The sequence below is a fragment of the Leptopilina boulardi genome, unplaced genomic scaffold, assembly GCF_019393585.1.
Source record: "Leptopilina boulardi isolate dan_hultmark-lab unplaced genomic scaffold, ZJU_Lbou_2.1 LbouV2_266, whole genome shotgun sequence".
NCBI classification, from domain to species: domain Eukaryota; kingdom Metazoa; phylum Arthropoda; class Insecta; order Hymenoptera; family Figitidae; genus Leptopilina; species Leptopilina boulardi.
Genome location: NW_026137825.1, coordinates 814,019 through 834,174, shown reverse-complemented (window position 1 = coordinate 834,174; position 20,156 = coordinate 814,019). Strand labels below are relative to the sequence as shown.

The 20,156-nt window shown below is 24.7% G+C and overlaps 1 protein-coding gene across 3 annotated transcripts in view; it reads right to left on the bottom strand.

Moving 5' to 3' along the window:
* The window catches only part of LOC127281343 (B-cell receptor CD22-like), a 42,133-nt gene extending 26,432 nt beyond the window's left edge, over positions 1 to 15,701 (bottom strand). For 2 of the 3 annotated variants that reach the window (XR_007842997.1, XM_051305020.1), the window contains exons 1-2: positions 7,118 to 7,984; positions 1,874 to 2,144 (exon numbers count right to left, since the gene is read on the bottom strand). Coding sequence is in view for 2 of the 3 variants with exons in the window: in XM_051305020.1 (XP_051160977.1) it covers positions 1,874 to 2,048 (175 nt within the window). In the remaining variant the exon portion in view is untranslated. Of the gene's footprint in view, positions 1 to 1,873; positions 2,145 to 7,117; positions 7,985 to 15,684 lie in introns of those variants that run through there. The other variant, XM_051305021.1, reaches the window with a different exon arrangement.
* Between the last annotated feature and the right edge of the window lie 4,455 nt (positions 15,702 to 20,156).

Genomic DNA, 20,156 nt, shown 5'->3' with positions numbered 1-20,156 from the left:
TGTTTAGTCATACTTATCGTTGCAAGTTACTCGAAGCATTTCTACACACACACACATATAAATATATCCCCTTTTCCTCAATGTATAATCTAAATGATACCACTACTATATATAACACATACGAGAGAGAGAGAGACTCGACGAGGGCCAAGTATAATATAAGTAGTAACCGACGAGCATGTCGAGACGCTAAAGAAATATTGCCTTTCAGGAGATTAGGAAAGTTATGATCAGACGCCCCCGCTTCGTCTTATTTGGGATTACGATTCGTCGATTTTCTCTCTAGGAAGAAAAAAAAAAACTTTCTCGCAAACTTCTATGCGCTCACGAAACAACTTGTTTCTCGAAAAATTTCCTTGTTTTTCATCGTGTTTTTTTTCCAATTCATATCTCTCTATATATGACATGTTACAACTTTATTTTAAAGAAAAAAAAGAAAATCGAATGTCAAAATTTTTGATGAGGTAGCTTTTTTATTTTTTTAAATAAGAATCGTTAGTTAAGATAGTAGAATAAAAATTGGTTAAGTAAAATTTTTTAAAAGTGTACTATTCGTGACCCATTCGGTATGAAAATATTTGATGTTTCTTTATACAGTTAAACTATTTTATTTATAGTTAGTGTATAGCTGAACTATACCGAAACTAGGCAGGAATGTAACGCTACAAATGTGAAAGTTTCTAAATACTTTAACTATATGGAAACTATGTAGTGTTTTTAGATTAGTTAGAAAGGTTAGAAAGATGGTAGTGAAAGAATAGGTTTAGTATAGTTTTAGAATAGGTTGAGAATAGATTTAAAATAGTTTTAGAATAGTTTTAGAATAGTTTTAAAATAGTTTTAGAATTGTTTGAGAATAGATTTAAAATAGTTTTAGAAAAGGTTCAGAATAGTTTTAGAATAGAATTAGAATAGTTTTACTAGACTGAAGGTTTTTCAATAAAAAAGAGTTAATGACGTTTATACAGTGATTAAAGATTTTAAGACAGTATCTGTACAACTTTACGTGATCAGTTACACGAGACGTTTACTATACAGTTACTATCTTGATTGTAGTTTACCAAGAAATTTTTTCCACAAGGGAGCTATATGTAAATTAGAGACTAGAATAATTATTATTTTTTACTTCCCCTTTTTCATCTACTTTGCTTTTATACATTCGAGAGAAAGATGTTATAAGCTGTTTTAAAAATGATATTTCTACTATTCCATAACAATAAGTAGAAAAGACCCATTGTGGTCAGACATGATAAAGGGGAGCCTGTCAGTGGAAAAGGTATCTCTTTGGTCAGACTAAGCGAATCAATTCTTATATATGTATATATTATCATATATTAAACTACAAAAGAATTATTTTTAATATTTAAGAAAAAACAAACAATTTTTTTTCTTCAATTGAATAAGAAAAAATAATATTTTATTATATTCTAGTTTTAAAGTATAAATACCAATATTAAAGAATTATTCTAAATTATATACGTATTAAAGTAAGAAATATTCTCACTTTGGAATATCTCTTATACTTTATAACCTATTAAAATATAAGTTAAGAAGGTAACATAACCTCAAAATTTAGGTTATTTTAGATTATATTCCCACAACGGAATGAGAACAACCTCCAAATTTAGGTGCTTTTTAGGTTGAAAAGAGAACTTAACATTGAAAATCGCAGATTAGGAGGCATAACCTCAAAATCGAAGGTCGTAGTAAAAAAACCGAACATAACCTCAATCTTAGGTTAAATACATCCTTTTCCCACCAGGGGTCAGGGGGGCAAATATAAAAAAGATATAAGAATACCAGATACAAGAACCACAATAATGATAATAATAATAATAAAAATAATAATAATAATAATTGAAGTTTATCGAACCTAGGTCGTCGTCCTTGTCCCAGTTGCCGGTGGCGTTGACATAAACGGCCACAGCAAGTATATAAGCGCTGAGGACGAGTCTCACTGCAAACACTGTCAGTGTTCCAAATGCCATTCCAGATCGAAATCCTCTTCTCCTGGGGCCGACTTGAAGGTTCAAATCCAGTTCGCACATAACATGAGCCAACCTATTCTTCGCTCGTCGCGATCCTTCGCTACTTTGATCTTAAATCTTATTGTCATTCCACGCTTTCGTTTCCTCTCGTTTTCCCTTGAAATTATTCACATAAAATCTTTCTCTCTCTATATATATATATATGTAAGGTATAATTTAAATTTAATTAAAACTGCAAAAAAAAAATTTATATGAAAATAATCGTTTATACTTTATTATTAAATAAATAATTACTTGCATCGCCAAATAATTTTTTGAAAAATTATTTGCTGCAAGGAAATATTAATTTTGATATAATATAGTCAAGTATAAACGATTATTTGAATTAAGTATACATAAATTTTTCTTTTATTATATGATTTAATTTTTTTTGTCGTCCAAAATTATTTTCCTTTTCTTTTTTATTTATTTTTTTCTCTCTCTCTCTTAAGTTTCCAAAAGATTTTTTTCCCCCTGTTATTTCATTTATGAGTCATGTGTCATCAAATTGCTGAGATAGAGAAAGAAAAAGAGAGAGAGAGAGAAAATCCAAAAACACCACACATTATTACTATATATTTTTTTTTGTGACAAAAAAAAGTGAAATGAAAAAAAAGCCTCATTTTCATATACACAATATTCTTTCATCTTTTGTACGCGTTTGCAATTAAAAAAAATATTGCGGTGAAAAAAGCGGTGTCAAATTGCATCTCTGGCATTTTTTTTCGCATCTGTTGCAATACTTTCGCGGAAATATAATTTGAATCTGTTATTTTTATGGTTTTTCGATATATATATATCGAAAAAAAAAATATACATATATATATATATATATATATATATATATATAAATTATTTAAAATAACGTTCACGGAAAAAAAAGAGACGAGATAAATAAATCTCGTAAAAAAAAGTATAACAGAGACACGCGCGTAAATAGTTTCCAAAAATTCTTTTGAATCTTTTTAATATATTTTTATTTGCTATCGATGTATTTATATATCTATATGAAAGCAAGGATTTTGAAAAAAAAAATTTTTTTTAATTAAATTTTGAAAATCCTCTGGTAAAATATTAAATAATTTTATTTGGAAAATTTTAAACAAAATTAGAAATTGCATTTAAATCAAAATTAAAAGTTTTTTTTTACATACGAAACGATTTAGGTATAATATATAACCTAAAAACATTAATAGATTATGTTACCTGAATCGTTTCCTACACAGAAAATTAAAAGGCATAAAAATAAGTTGGAACGCTTATTATTTTAATCCAATTTTTCTTATTTTAATCCATTTTGGTATTAAAATAAGCAAAATTGGATTAAAATAATAAGCGTTGTAGCTTATTTTAATGCCTTTTAATTTTCTGTGTATGTATAAGAACTTTTAATTTTGATTTAAATGCAATTTAATTTTAATTTCAAAAAAAGAAAATTATAAAATTGAAACGCAAATACTGATGTGTCGGAAAAATCAAAAGTCTTTTGAATCTTTTAAATCTTTTTTTTTTTTTTTTTTTTTTGGTTACTTATGTCTGAAAAAGTTGATCAATATTTCATGCCTGATTGATTTTACGCCAAATAATAATTCTGCAATATGTCAATGTTGATATGATTTATATGTTTAATACAGAAAAACGAATTTCGAAGATTAAAATATTTATACACAGTGGTATATAAAATGTCAGTTGACGTCTTTTTTGTTACATCACTTTTTTTTCCATTAAAAAAGCGACTTTTTTTCAATATTTTTTACTATATTAGTTTCTTTTTTTTTTTGTTAATTAAACGATATTTTCTTTTTTTTTTTTTAATTAATTTTCAAATTAATTTTTAAATTAAATGTTCAAATTTATTTTTTCATCATGTCCATATATTATTTCGTTTATATTAAACAATAAAAAAAAAAGTAAGTGAATTAAAAATAATAAAAAAATAATAAAATATATAATTGAAAAAAAGGTATAGAAAAGAAAAATGAAAAAATGATTTGATAATAGAAATAATGAAAAAAAAATCATGTAACAAAAAAATCCGATAAAACAGAAAAAAAAATAAAGTGAAATGCTGTGTTAAATAATAAACAGTGGAAAAAAACACGAAGTAATAAAAAAACAAGTTGAAATAATAATTAAAAATGAAATAATGAAAAACTATTATATGAATATAATAAAGCTTTCGAATATTGTTCCATATAAATATAAGTTTTCGAGTTTCAATTATAAAAGTTAAAATAAAATATAAGCATCGATTATGGAAAATAATTTTTTAAAAAACAAGCACATAAAAAATTGTACACGTTCCATTTATATATAAAAAGAAATTTTTTATTTTTATTTTTTTTTATAAATGGAGTACTTTATTTTTCAAATCAAAGTTCTTTCGTGTTTCATGAATGATTTAATTCACTAATTTCTCACCGGAGGAGAAACTTGAGCTTTCTCCCCATTTATATATTTGCCTCTCGTGTATATATATATATATATATATATATATATATATATATATATATATATATATATATATATATATATATATATATATACAAGCGTCAAGCACTGAAACGTGACTTTATACTGATAAAAAGCACATTCAAAACTTTTCGAAAAAATAACTTCCGTGGGCAGGGAAAAAATAAATTCCTCACTTATTCAAAAAAAGGAAAAAAAAAGAATGCAAAAAAAAATGTCCCTACATTTATATAATTTTTCACTATCTTTATTATTTATATGCGGTGTACTGAATCAGTTTAGACATTTTTTTTAAATTTGTCTGATTTAAAATTAAAAATATTATTTCTTTATTATAAATAAATTTAAACTTTTGGTAAAATTATATAAAACAAAAAGATAAACAATTAAAAGCAAAAAGAAATATTTTTTTTCATTTAAAATATTATTTAGTATTATTATTTTTATTTTTATTTGTTTATTAACAATATTATTTCTTTATTATAAATAAATTTAAACTTTTAGTAAAATAAAATAAAATAAAATAAAAATATAAACAATTAAAAGCAAAAAGAAATACTTTTTCATTTAAAATATTATTTTTATTTTTATTTGTTTTATTAATATTATAATTATATTTTGTTCTCTTACTCTCTAAATCTGAATTAGTAAAAATGTTTACTAATTGAAATTAGTGACTCACATTTTGTTTTGGAATTAGTTAAATTTTACTAATTGTTAGTAAAAGATACTAATAATTAGTAAAATTTTACTAATTCAAAAGCAAAAAGTGAGTCACTAATTCAAATTAGTAAACATTTTTACCAATTCAAATTTAAAGAGTATATTTAGTTTTTATTTTTATTTATTTTTTTTTTTTAGTAAAAGGTCATCTTTTTTGTAAATCCATTAACATAAATAAAAAAATAAATTATCTTATTAAATTTATCTTTAAAATATTTTTTTTTTTAATTTAATAAATTCTTACCCAAAAACCGAACTTTTTTGCATTCTTTTTTCTTTTGAGAATTAAATTAGCGTCAATTTGAGGGGATTTATTTTTTTACTTTTCTTTTTGTTTTCTTTTTTTTTTGTTTTGAAATTCGTTAAGAATTTATTAGGCCGCAAGATCCATTAGATTTTAGGTGATGTACGTACGTTTAGCGATTTTGCGCGCTTTGAGGAATGAAATTTTAACTAAAAGCAAAGAAGTGGCGTGGCGCTAAAAGTGACTGGCAAGTAGAGAATGTCGCGTACGGTCAGGCAGTGAGAGCGAGGGAGAGAAAGAGAAATTTTAATAATTGAAACGTCTCGAGGGAAGAGAGAAAACCTCTTTAGACATTGTTAGGGTAGCTTAAAAAAAAAAAAAAAAAAAATTACAAAGATTTAATTTTAACCGACTTGTAAAAATTTTCATTCAAAGAATATAAATTTTGTCACTTGCTTTCTAAAAACGCTAATTTCATTATTTTTATTCTCTGATTGTATTGCGCACGATTTCGTCGATTTTAACATATTTTTTCATTTCTATAAATTCTTAAGGTTTTCTTTATTATTTTTACTATTTCCCTTAATTTTTATTCTTATTATATATAATTATAATATATTATTACAATTATTATAATATATTAATATTATTTACTTTGAATTAGATATATTTAATTAACGTGATATTATTACTAATGATTCATGAATCGAATAAATATATTTATTTGAACCAAATAAATTATATTTACATTAAATAAACGTATATTTATCTCTCAGAATTTACTAATTTATTTATTTGACATAAATAAAAATTTTATTTATAAATAAATTTTTCTTTGGCTCAAATAAATTTTTTATTTAAAGGAAAAAAGAATATATACATTTTTGCAACAAATAAATAAATTAGTAGGTTCGGAAACAATTATATATATATATACTATATTTGTCTGAGTTTAAAAATGAAAATTAATCTAAAATTTATTTCAAGCCAATAAAATTTATTTTTAAAATTCAAGTTAATATAAAATTTTTATTCAAATTGAAAAAAGAATTTATATATATTTAAACCAAATAAAATTTATCTCAATCGAATTAAATATATTTATTTATTTTAATCCAAATCTATAAAAGAAAAAAATTTATTTAAATCCAAATTAATATAAAATTTATTGTAATCCAATAATAATTTAGTTTTGAAAACAAAATAATATTTATTAATTTAGCTCTGAAACAAAATATCTTTTTTTTTATTTTTGTATATATTTGCAGTGTAAATAATGTATTAAAATATTTTTAAATAGAAGAAAAAATTTTCCATTTTTACAAATTATCTTCAAGCAAAAAAAAAACCTTTTTTTCACCAACGTAATTTTTATATCATCGATATAATAATAACAATAATAATAATTATAATAATAATAATAATAATAATAATAATAAAATAATAATAAAATAATAATAAAAATAATAGAAATAGTAATAATAATAATAATAATAATAATAGTAGTAGTAGTAGTAATAATAATAATAATTTCAACCTCAAAAATTCCCGGGCGAGATAAAAGAATATTACATATATACATAGAAAAGGGGGGGGCACAAAAAAACTTTTTTCTTTAACCCCAGGGCACAAAATAAATAATCCTCCTTACTCGCATGTTCATTAAATGCCGGGATTCGGTTCATGAACCACCATATCACTTCGTTGTTGGTCGAGGGCACTTTCACACAAAATCCCGTTCTTCCTCCATGCTCGTTTTCACGCCACGGTTCAAAGGTCCTTTACCCTTCATTTGGAAAAGAGCTCGTGTCGAATAATTATTATTTTTTATTATTTTCACCACTAAAACTTAGATTTTCTCCAAAAAATAAGAAAATGAAAAAAATTGGACAAATTTCTTTTTTTTTTTTTTTTGTAAAAAATCGATCAAGGTATTTCCATACTATATGTATAAGGGTAGTAGACAAAATATGCGTATATATATATATCCCGTTTTACTTAAACAACGATTCCTGAAGGAAGGAGTCGACGCGGTCCTGGGAGTCGACTCTCGCGTGCGTGAAGAGAAGGAAACTTGGAACTAAACTCGCGAATACACTTCCGGCTGGGCATATATATAAAAAAAAAAAAAAATTCGTCCGGGCGGAACCAAAAAATTAAAAATTCTTTCAAATCGAATTTTTTTTTTTTTTTAGAGAAAACAACTTTTTACCAGAATAGAAATGAGAGAGAGAGACAGGGAAGGATGTCAATGTCCTGAGATTTTGTAAATTGAGATAAAGCACGTTAAATTATTTTCTGACATTTGGTAATTTTTTTTTTGTCTATTTTTTTTTATTTTATTATTTTATTTATTTATTTGAAAAATATAGGGGGATGTTTGGGGGGTGAAGGTGAAGGTGGAGAATTTATAGAGGGAGAGACGATGGCGCGCGCGATCCAGTCGTCGAAAGGACGTTCACGACGTCGCGACGTCCCGAATTAAGAGTTGGCGAACCGTGTGTATTCGCCCTCGGCTCGTTTCCCGTGCCTTCGGCAGTTTCCGACAGCCGATCGTTAGACGAAGGGGTAGCGAACTGTTGGAATCAAACACAGAGGGGGGGGGTGGTGGTGGAGAAGATGATGATGATGATGCGGGGGGAGGGAGGGTGAGAGAGAGAATGGTGGCAAAGCCAAAAAGGAGAAGGGGTGGTAAAAGCGCGCGCCATATTTCCAATTTCAATGCGCGCGCGGTTTTGTTTAAAAAAAAGGCAGAGAGAAAAAAAAATTTATTTTTAGAAAGAAGTTAAACAAGATTTTTTTTTATTATCGATCGAGTAATTTGTATAGTGTTATCTACAGAGTACTCGATCGGTAACTCTGTTAGGAATAATTAAACACTGTTTTTTGTTAGGTTCCACGATTTTTTAAATTTAATTTTAAAATTTAAAATTTAAAATAATATACCGACAGACGGTAAAACACTACCGACAGTCGGTAATGTCAAATTCTACCGATTTTTTTTTAAATTTCGGGAAAAAAATAGTTGTGGCATTTCTGTTAGACCTCAAATAACGAAGTGCTATTAAATAAAAATATTTTACTCATTTTTATTTCAATTTTTTTCCTTAAAAACAGTTTAAATTATTTTTTCATAGATCGAAAACTAGAAAGTGATTAATTAACTTTCAGTTAGCTACAATTTCTTTTTTTAAGAATCGAATGTTTTAACAAAACATTACCGACGGTCGGTAATGTCAAATTCTACCGAATTTTTTTTCAGTTTTGGGAGGAAAAATAGTTGTGGCATTTTTGTTAGACCTCAAATAACTGAATGCTATTAAATAAAAACACTTTACTCTCCTTTAATTCCAATTCTTTTTTTCTTAAAACAGTCTAAATTGAGCTGCCGGATAAAAGAAGGGCACATAACTATAATGTGATTCAAATGGTTGCCCTTCTTTGATCCGGCAGCTCAATTGTTTTCTCATAAGCATATCGAATACTAGAAAGTGAATTATCAAACTTCAATTAGCTACAATTTCTTTTTTAAAGAATCGAATGTTTCAACAAAACATTACCGACAGTCGGTAATGTCAAATTCTACCAAATTTTTTTTCAAATTTCGGGAAAAAAATAGTTGTGGCACTTCTCTTAGACCTCAAATAATCGAATGCTATTAAAAATTTTAAAATAATTACCTACGGTATTCGAGAAAATTAACGGATAAATGAAAACCCCTCGAAAAATACGATTTTTTAAAAATAATTGTTTTGTAAGTACATCAAAATTATAAAAGGGAAAGTAGCATCTCTACAATCAATCATAATATCCAATAAAAAGCAAAAAAAAAGACAAAAAAGAAGTAACCCTCGCAAAAAAAAATGATAAACTACTTTATTTCATGTTTATATAATGTCGACAATCATTACAGTTGCTAGATTAGGAGACTTTTCCCTTTTTTTCGCACACATCATTATCTTCACCCTGCTTGATTTTCTCAAATGTGCCAGAGGCCACACACGTATATATATATGTAGAAAAAAGTGACAAAAAAAGGCAGAGTCACGCGACTTATTTCCGATCCATCGAACCACTCTTTGCCTCGAATGAATATAAGGGGATGAATATATATATATATATAGTATACATATATCGAAGAAGCATCCGTCCTTTCGATTCAGGACTTGAAGGATGACGATAATAACGATCATTAACCTCTCTCTTTCTCAAGAGAGAGAGAGAGAGAGAGAGGGCGCGCGTGAGAGTAAAAAAAACCTGATGGAATCTCACGTGAGGTGAGTATGGCTTGAGAAGGGTGAGAGTTAGGATGAGGGTGGCAAAGGTTTAAGGAGGAAGGGAGGGCAACACAGACAGTTAACTGTGTCGGGCCAAAAGAATCAATAGCCCAGCAGTCGAGTGCATCGAGAGTGCGAGTTCATATTAAAGATGCCTTTGGAGAACCGACTGACAACGACGACGCGACCCTTTCCTATATCTTTTCCCACAAAAGACCCTTTTCTCCACTGCGAATCCTTTTGATCTATACATAATGCACTTACTTTTCAAAAGACTCTTTTCATCGATTTAAGATTGCTTTAACGCGAGGGACATCGAAAAAAAAGAGTATACTAAACTTGATACAGATGTTATCATCGCGTAATCGACTATTCTGTTTTATATATATATACGTACATATATGTATCGTAAAAAAATTTCCCTCTTTTTTACTAGCATACTTTAATAGATATTAAAAAGATTTTTTTATGTAATTATATTATTTAATGTCTAAATTAAATGGCTTTACTGTTTGTTTTCGTATTTTAGGAAAAATTTTAAAAGTGGTTTCTGTTTTACCGACAGTCGAAATAGTAGATCTATGCCTAGTATTGATAGGTAAATTTTATATAAATTGTATTTTTAAGAATAGAAATCTGTTTTACCGACAGGCGAAATAGTAGATCTATGATCAGTACTACTAAGTAAATTTGCTATTTATTTTTTTTTAAATACAAATCTGTTTTACCGACAGACGAAAAAGTATAACTTTATTAGTACTACTGTCGGTAAGTTTGCTATTTATTTTTTAAAAATATGAAACTGTTTTACCAACAGACGAAATAGTAGATTCTAAGTAAATGTAAAGTAAAGTAAAGTAAGTAGTACTACTAAGTAAATTTGCTATTTATTTTTTTAAAATACAAATCTGTTTTACCGACAGACGAATAAGTATAACTTTATTAGTACTACTGTCGGTAACTTAGCTATTTATTTTTTAAAAATATGAATCTGTTTTACCGACAGACGAAATAATAGATCTATGATTAGTAATACAGTTGATAAGTTACTCTACTCTTTTATTGTTACTTCTTACTATGTGTCGAAATAGTAGATCTATGTTTAGTTTACTGCTGTCGATAAGTAAGTTCGCTATTTGTTTTATTTTTTAAATAGATTTCTCAATTACCGACAGGCGAAATAGTAGAACTATATTAGTACTACTGTCGGTAAGTTAGATCGCTACTTATATTATTTTTTAAATAGATTTCTGAATTACCGTCAGGCGAAACAGAATTATGCTTAATACTACTATTGATAAGTTCTATTTTTCAAAAATAGATTTCTGAATTACCGACAGTCGATATAGTAGATCTATGCTTAGTATAACACTGTCGGTAAGTAAATTTACTACTTGTTCTGTTTTTTAATTAGATTTTTTACTTATCGACAGGCAATATAGTAGAACTTTCCTAATACTACTGTCGATAAGTAAGGTCACTATAATAGTTTCATAGTTCCGTAGGGATAAAATTTAATAGATTTTTGAAAATCAGAAAGCATAACCATAAAATTTTAAGATTTATCGCCTTCCAATAGTACACATAAATAATAATAAAGCTTACATAAGAGTTAACAATTTTTTTAAATTAAAAATTGAAGGATTTTTATTAATATCTTCCCTCTCTGACAATATTACAGTTGTGTAATAAAACTTACACGTATACATATATATATATAGATATATACATCTAGTGGAGATTATTACACGGATTGACGTTAATAATAAAGTAGGAAATGTACGCGGAGCTTCTGCTTTGGCATCAATTTTTCATAAGGGCTGTCAACCGAGGAAGGTTACTGCTGTGCTGATGTTCTGAATATTTTTAGAATTCGCCATTCAAACGCTCTACATTGTAGGCCTCTCATTTATAATTTATAAACCAAGAGAAAAAGAGTATTTTACTTTAAAGTTACAAATAAAGTACTCTGTCTGATTAAATAATAATTATATTATTAATAATAAAACAGTGTTCATTAAAAATAAATTCAAATTACATATTTTTAATTGTTATACTTTATATTAATTAAATTAAATTATTATTATAATAAATCAATGACAGGATATATTTATTAAAATTATTTTTAAAAAATTTAAATTCTTTTAAAATATTAAAAACTAAGAATATTCGTTTTTTTTTTTTGAATAGTTTAATAGAATTTTAATGTACCTATCCTGTCATTGATTTAAATTAAAATAATTTATAAATTCAATATAAATAAATTTTATATGTTCAATTATTATAATTTATAAAATTAAATTATTTGTAATTAATTTTATATTGAAAATATAATTCCAAACATTTTGACAATAAATAGGAAAATAGTACGTTATTTTATGTTCTTTTTTTTCTTGAAAAAAAAAAAAAGAAAAAGTCGAGTCAAACCTTTTGAAGCATATTTAAAGTGATTTCCATTAAAAGACACTGTGCTTTGCCAAGAGGCATTGCGAGACAAAACGGTGATTTCGTATAGTAACAGCTTGTCTGAATAGAGAGTCGTTAGGAAAGCACTCTATATATTCCGAGGTGATTTTCTAACGATGCAGAGCTTGTATAATATGGGGGGATGGTGCAAAGCAATCGATCATCTGCAATGACTCCTATATATATTTCCAATTTTTAACAAAAAAAAAAAAAAAATCCTTCAATTTTCGCATATTTAAAAATTTATATTATTATCATTATTATTATTATACACCTATAGCTATAAAACACCTGTCGGTAATTCGTAGATTATTAAAAACTATGTAACGCTCCACGAAAGAAGGGAGCTTACTTCGAAACAAATTTTAGGTTAGATTTAATAATAGTTTTACCTTGATAAAAAGTTTCTTTTTCATTAGGTAAAATCAAAATTAGTTTTTGTTGGATTTTTTGCCAATGTAATAGAGACTTAAACTTTTTGTATTAAAAATTAATTCTCTGCAAGTACTTTTATAAATTACAAACATAACCTAAAAAAATTTTTAACGTAAAGTTCTTTCTCTCGTTGAAAGTGGGGACAATGGGAACCTTTTTCCCAAAAAAAAAAATAAAATTCGAAAGAAGAGGAAGAAAAAGAAGAAATTCAATGAGTGACATTAGTGTCGTATTGGATTCAGTGGCTGAAAGCAAGTGTTTCATACTAGATAATGAATAATTGGGGAAAATACATATGAGGGAACAGGGAAACATCTCAAAATGGTGATTATGGGGGGATGGTGCAAAGCAATCGATCATCTGCAATGACTCCTATATATATTTCCGATTTTTAACAAAAAAAAATCCTTCAATTTTTGCATATTTAAAAATTTATATTATTATCATTATTATTATTCACCTATAGTTATAAAACACCTGTCGGTAATTCGTAGATTATTAAAAAAATATATAACGCTCCACGAGAGAAGGGAGCTTACATCAAATTTTAGGTTAGGTTTAGTAATAGTTTTACCTTGATAAAAAGTTTCTTTTTCATTAGGTATAAAATCAAAATTAATTTTTGTTGGATTTTTTGCCAATGTAATAGAGACTTAAACTTTTTGTATTAAAAATTAATTCTCTAAGTACTTTTATAAATTACAAACATAACCTAAAAATTTTTTTAACGTAAAGTCCTTTCTCTTGTTGAGAGTGGGGACAATGGGAACATTTTTCCCCAAAAAAATAAAATTCGAAAGAAGAGGAAGAAAAAGAAGAAATTCAATGAGTGACATTGGATTCAGTGGCTGAAAGCAAGTGTTTCATACTAGATAATGAATAATTGGGGAATATACATATGAGGGAACAGGAAAACATCTCAAAATGGTGATTATGGGGGTATGGTGCAAAGCAATCGATCATCTGCAATGACTCCTATATATATTTCCGATTTTTAACAAAAAAAAAATCCTTCAATTTTTGCATATTTAAAAATTTATATTATTATGATTATTATTATTCACCTATAGTTATAAAACACCTGTCGGTAATTCGTAGATTATTAAAAAAATATATAACGCTCCACGAGAGAAGGGAGCTTACATCAAATTTTAGGTTAGGTTTAGTAATAGTTTTACCTTGATAAAAAGTTTCTTTTTCATTAAGTATAAAATCAAAATTAGTTTTGTTTTGATTTATTGCCAATGTAATAGAGACTTAAACTTTTTGTATTAAAAATTAATTCTCTGCAAGTACTTTTATAAATTACAAACATAACCTAAAATTTTTTTTAACGTAAAGTCCCTTCTCTCATTGAGAGTGGGGACAATGGGAACCTTTTTCCCCAAAATAAAATAAAATTCGAAAGAAGTGGAAGAAAAAGAAGAAATTCAATGAGTGACATTAGTGTCGTATTGGATTCAGTAGCTGAAAGCAAGTGTTTCATACTAGATAATGAATAATTGGGGAAAATACATATGAGGGAACAGGGAAACATCTCAAAATGGTGATAAAATCGTACTTGATGACAATTATGACAAATAGCGAATGGAAACTTTGGTTTGTGGGAAAATTGGTATCTTTCTCGCCATTTGTTATAATTCTCGGTCAGCTACCGCACCCTGCTCTAATGATTTAGTAATTCTATAGTAACTTTTAATTTTAATAATAAAGTCATTAGATTTTCACTAGAGCAGTGTACGGTAGTTTGACAAAAATTATGATAAATGGCGAATGTGGACAATACACTGAAAAAAAAATTTATTTGATTCAAATACTCGATTACATGACTATTATCAAATAAATATTTATTTGTATCAAATAATTATTATTTGAGTCAATTAAATGGTATTTGTTTCAAATACAAAAATTATTGGTTCAAATACAATTTATTTAATTCAAATAAAAAATATTTGGTTCAAATAAATATTTATTTGATAATACTCAAGTAATTGAGTATTTGAATCAAATAAATTTTTTTTTTTAGTGTAGAAAGTAACCTATTAATGCAATTTGGTGAACCAATAAATTTTTAAAAAATTCAAAATGGCGATTCCAATATGGCGGACAAAATAAACTGAAACTTACTAAAAACGGACTAATCGACTTTTTTTCGCAGTTTCACTGGTAATAACCGTTGTTATTTTAAAAAATACAAAATATCGCAAATTATTAAATTTTAGTTTCATACCAATGAAAATATATATATTTTTTTAATATTTTACAAATGTCTGGTATTCTATACAATTTATATATACCGCATTTTTTTTTATCAGTTTATGATTCCTTAGAAATACAACTCGTATATGTTTATTGGAACTATTAATATAATTTACAATTTTCATAGAAATATACACATATTTATATATATGTATATATATAGATTAATGTGTTACTTGATGAAACTAGTTAAATTTTATGGTCAGTGACCACCTCATAATTTAGTCGCTCAAAATATAGGTAATATATAAAGCTTCGTAAATAGATATATGTGTGTCACATAATTACTATTAACACGTTAAAGTTCGTGTGAAAGGAAAAAGGGAGGTTGAGGGTGCTTGATCAATTTACATTAAAAGGTAGATAAAGAGAAGCAGAGGGAGGGGTGGATTGTTGAATTCCAATAATCAAGTGTGAAACAAATTAAAATAATATGCACTAATAAGGTTTTACAAAATTTCATAATAAATTAAATATTAATTAACATTATTGTTATTATTATTATTATAATTGTTAAATATTTATTTTATTATCAAATTTTGTATAATCTTAATTTAATTAGATATTTAACAATAATAATAGTAATTTTTATTATACCCCCAAAAAAAAATTCCTTTTTACTCCCCTCTAGATTTTCAAAAATTCTATTAGGTCACGTGATTTGATGTCAAATTGTTTTCTTTTTTTTTATTGTTTTGTTTGAAATTGTATTAGGTTAAATTTTAAATTTCTAAAATTATTTATAATTGCTAAAAAAAGTTAAATTAATTTATTGACTTACCGAATTGTTTGGCTGCTTCTTTGGCTTGATTTCTTCACGCATACGATGCACACATACACACAGACACGATATAATGATACTTTGAATTTTCTTTTTTGAATTCTCATTTTTTTATTTTCTTCCTTTCGTGATTCGATTTTAGAAAAATTTTCACTTTTTTTATATTGGCTCTCCTCAATATGCTTTCTTCACCACCGCGTGTCTTTGAGATACATAACCTTAAAAAGAAGAAATACCGGCAAAGTTCGTTAACGGTTGAGTTTTATAATGGAGCTAATAAACGAAACATCGGAATAGACGTCTACCAATCAGAATACAATCTCTTGGAGTTAATGTTGAGACTTAATTTTGATTGGTTGAAGTCTATTCTGCTAATTTGTTAAAATAAAGAGAGGAAAAATAATTTTTATAATAGAAATAAAGTTCTGAAAATAAAATTATTTACTTTATTTTTATTGTATATTTTAAAAAATATTTAAAAGAAAAATTATTTCAATTCTATTTTTAATATTGAAATATAATAAAAATTAATTTTATTATAATAAAAATTTGTGTTTCATATTATTAAATGGAATTAAAAATTTTCAAAAATTACTTAAATTTTAAATTAGAAAAAAAACTTATAAAAACGTTATTTGAACATTAAATATTGACACACATTGAAGAAAGGAGCCTAAGGAGTGAAAATATTATAGGTTATGTTTATGATAGAACTTATGGTTGGTTTCCATTGTCTTTCTCGTCAACTATCGCACCCTGTTCTAGTAAAAATTTAGTTACTTTTAATTTTAACAATAAAGTCACTAAATTTTCACTAGAGCAGGGTGCGGTAGTTGACAAGAATTATGACAAATGGCGAGTATGGGGACAATGGACAATCATAAACATAACCTATAATTTTTTCAATACTTATGCTTCTATCTTCAATGCGCGTCACATACTTTTTTTGTAATTTATAAAAACTAAAAATAATACTAAAATAATAATACTAAATTTAGTATTATTGTAAATAATATATAAAAACGCTTAATATAATAATAATAATAATAATAATAATAATAATAATAAACAACTAGAATCTAATTGATAATAATATATTTTCTATAATAGTATAATCAATGCGTTATATATATATTTATATATATAAAATCTATCTATATATAATTATATATAAAGGGCATATTATATGTACAGAGAATACGTAGTGGTATCGTTTTCATTTTTTTTCTTTTTTATTTTTAATTTTTTTGTTTTTTTTTTTTTATTTCATTCTGGATTCGCGTGTTTATTTTTTTTTATTTTGCACAAATTCTTAATTAAATCGATAACGCTACAAAGAACCAAGTTTTCATTTTTTTTTTTATTTTTTTTATTACTTTGTTAATAAACAAATCGCAAAAAACTATGGCAACTAACGTAATAATGGCAAGTATTTTGCTGACAAATAATGAAACAACTTCTTTCAATATATATATATGTGCTTCGACGTGGAATGAAGTGACGACGAAATTTTTTTTCGCTATCGTTTTATAACAATAATAATAATTAATAATAATAATAATAATAATATAATTAATTAATAATAATAATTAATAGTAATTAATGGACAATAAATACAATGCGCACGGGATTTTTTTTTTTGTATATATATATATACCTCATTAAATAATACACAATTTTTTTTTTTTATATGAACGAAGAAAGGAAAAAAAAAACAGAATCATTTAAAAAATATATAATATTTTTTAATATATATATACGGGACGTTACGTTGTTAATCTCAACTATATAAATGAATCGTTCTCAAGAGATGAAAATAAAATAATTGTATAATTGAAAAAATAAAATTCAGTTGAAAAAAATTATTTTTTTCTTTTTTTAAAAAAAATTTCCTTTACAAGGAGTATTTTTCAATTTAAAATTGAATTATTTTTTTTTGTAAGTAAAAGAAAAAAGAATTTTTTTTCAAAATTAAATTTTTCAATTAATTCAATTATTAAAATCTAATTTGTTCAATATGGTAATATATAATCGCTTAAAAAAAAATTTTTCTGCGAAAATAAAATTTTGCATAATGGAAGATTTTTTTTAAATGCTTCTTAAAATACATAATTACTTTTTTTAAGCAAAAAAAAATTGACAAAAACAGGAGAGAACAGTTTTACAAAAATTTATCAAAGTCCCAAGAAGAAAAATAACATTTGACATAAAAACAAACAAAAAAAAAATTGAGTCACGTCGCAGCCTTTGTTCCTCGTCATTTTTGTTTTAAAATTAATCTATACTGATAGAGTTTTTCCAGATTCGCAAGTTATGACAATTTTTTTTTTCGCAATTTTCTCAATTTTTTTTGAGAAAATGTAGAAAATAAAAATTATTTTGTATCCTGACTTGTAATAATGATTAATTAATTAATTAAAATTTTTATTACAATATTTTTTATTAACAATAAATTGTATCAAATAATTATTAATTATTATAAATAATTTGTTTAAAATAATTAATAATAATAATAATTTGTTATTAGAAATAATTATTTGTTATTTTAAATAATTATTTGTTAAAAATAATTATTACAAACATTAATCAATATTAATGTTCAAAAATGTAAATAATTTTATCATTAATATTCAATATTACTGACAATCATTATTATTATTATTATTATTCTCAATAAAATTGATTATAAATCAATGATTATTCATAATTAATTAATATTAATCATTATTTTCTTTTTCATTAATTAGAAATATAGTTAATTAATTATTAATAAAATCAATAATTAAAATTCTTGCGAGTTTACAAATCTTTGGAAAATAATTAAATATAATTTATTTATCGGAGACTGTGACGTGAGACAAAAATATTTATTAAAATCTTCTTTCATTCTCATAAACTCAAATAAAAAACAATTGAGACAAGGGAATTAATTAGAAAATATTTTTTAAAAAAATAATTTCTTTTCGAAATATTAAAAAAAAAATCAAGTCAATAAATAAAATTTGTTGATTCAAATTAATTTTTTTCAATTTTGAAAATTAATTTTTAATTAATTTTTTTATTTTTTTTTATTTTTTTTATTTTTTTTGTCTTGAAATTTCTATTTTAATTTCATAAAAAAAATTTCTTATTAAATATACAATTAACAGACATTTTAAACAGAAATTATCAAAAAAGTTTTTTTCCAGTTTTCTAAAATTTACCACTTAGTTTATTTTTTTTTTGACAAATTTACAAATACTTTGCCAAATTTTTACTTTTTAATCGAAAGCTTTCATAATATTGAAATAAAAGTTCCCTTATCTCATTTTTTTTTATAGAAATTTTTCATGGGGGTTTTTTTTCCCACTTTGAGTAATAAAAGACGATGTACAAATTAGTGAAAAAAAAAACAAATTTGCTTTTTTTTATAGAGAAAAGAAAAAGAGCGTGAGAAAATTGTCTTTTGATGCTTGATGTCGATATATTTCTATCTATTTTTTTTTTATTTGTTTAGTTTTTCATCACTCACACAAAACACGCGCACACACACATACCACGTGGTAAGCATATTTTTTTAAAAAAATCATTATAATATATATATAGTTTATACTATGTATAATATGACACTGTTGTGTATTTTTTTTTTTTTTATTTAATATATTTATACTTGTTTTTTTTATACTTATATATATTTATATTTATATATATATTTGTTATAAAGACCTTTAGGTCCAAGTATCAAAGACAATTTTCACTCGTTACTTTTTATTATTTTAAACAAAAAAACAACTTGGGAATCGATGACAAAAAAAAAAAACATAATATATATATACAAATTGTACTTAAGTATAAATATTTTTTTTTTTTTTCTTTTTTTCTTCAAAGTCGACGATAAAAGAAAAAACGAATAAATTCAGGAATTTATTATCATTAGCTTCTTTTTTTTCATTACTATATTGTCATTAAAATAATTATTTTCTAAAGACAAATTATTAAATTTTCATCATAATGAGAAAGTATTAAATTTGTGCGAATTTTCATTCTTTTTATTTACAATTCTAAGTTTTTGTTTTTTATTTTTCAAATTTTTTCATATTGAAAAATTTTGCACATTTCGTTAAAAACAGATTTGTTTTTTTCAATTTGAATTATGTTTTTTTTTTACAAATCTTGATATAAAAACTATTTTTATTAAAAAATATTTTCTCAACAAGAAATTTTTTTTTTTATTTCAGAAATTTTTCTATAAAATAAATTTTTTCAAAGAAATTTTTCTGTGAAATAATTTTTTCACAAATAAAATTTTTCAGTGAATTAATTTTTTCACAAATGAAATTTTTCACTGAAATAATTTTATTTAAAAAATGAAATTTTTCAGTAAATTAATTTTTTCATAAATGAAAATTTTCGATGAAATAATTCTTTAAAAAATGAAATTTTTCAATGAAATAAATTTTTTCACAAAAATTTGTTAATGAAGCAATTATTGT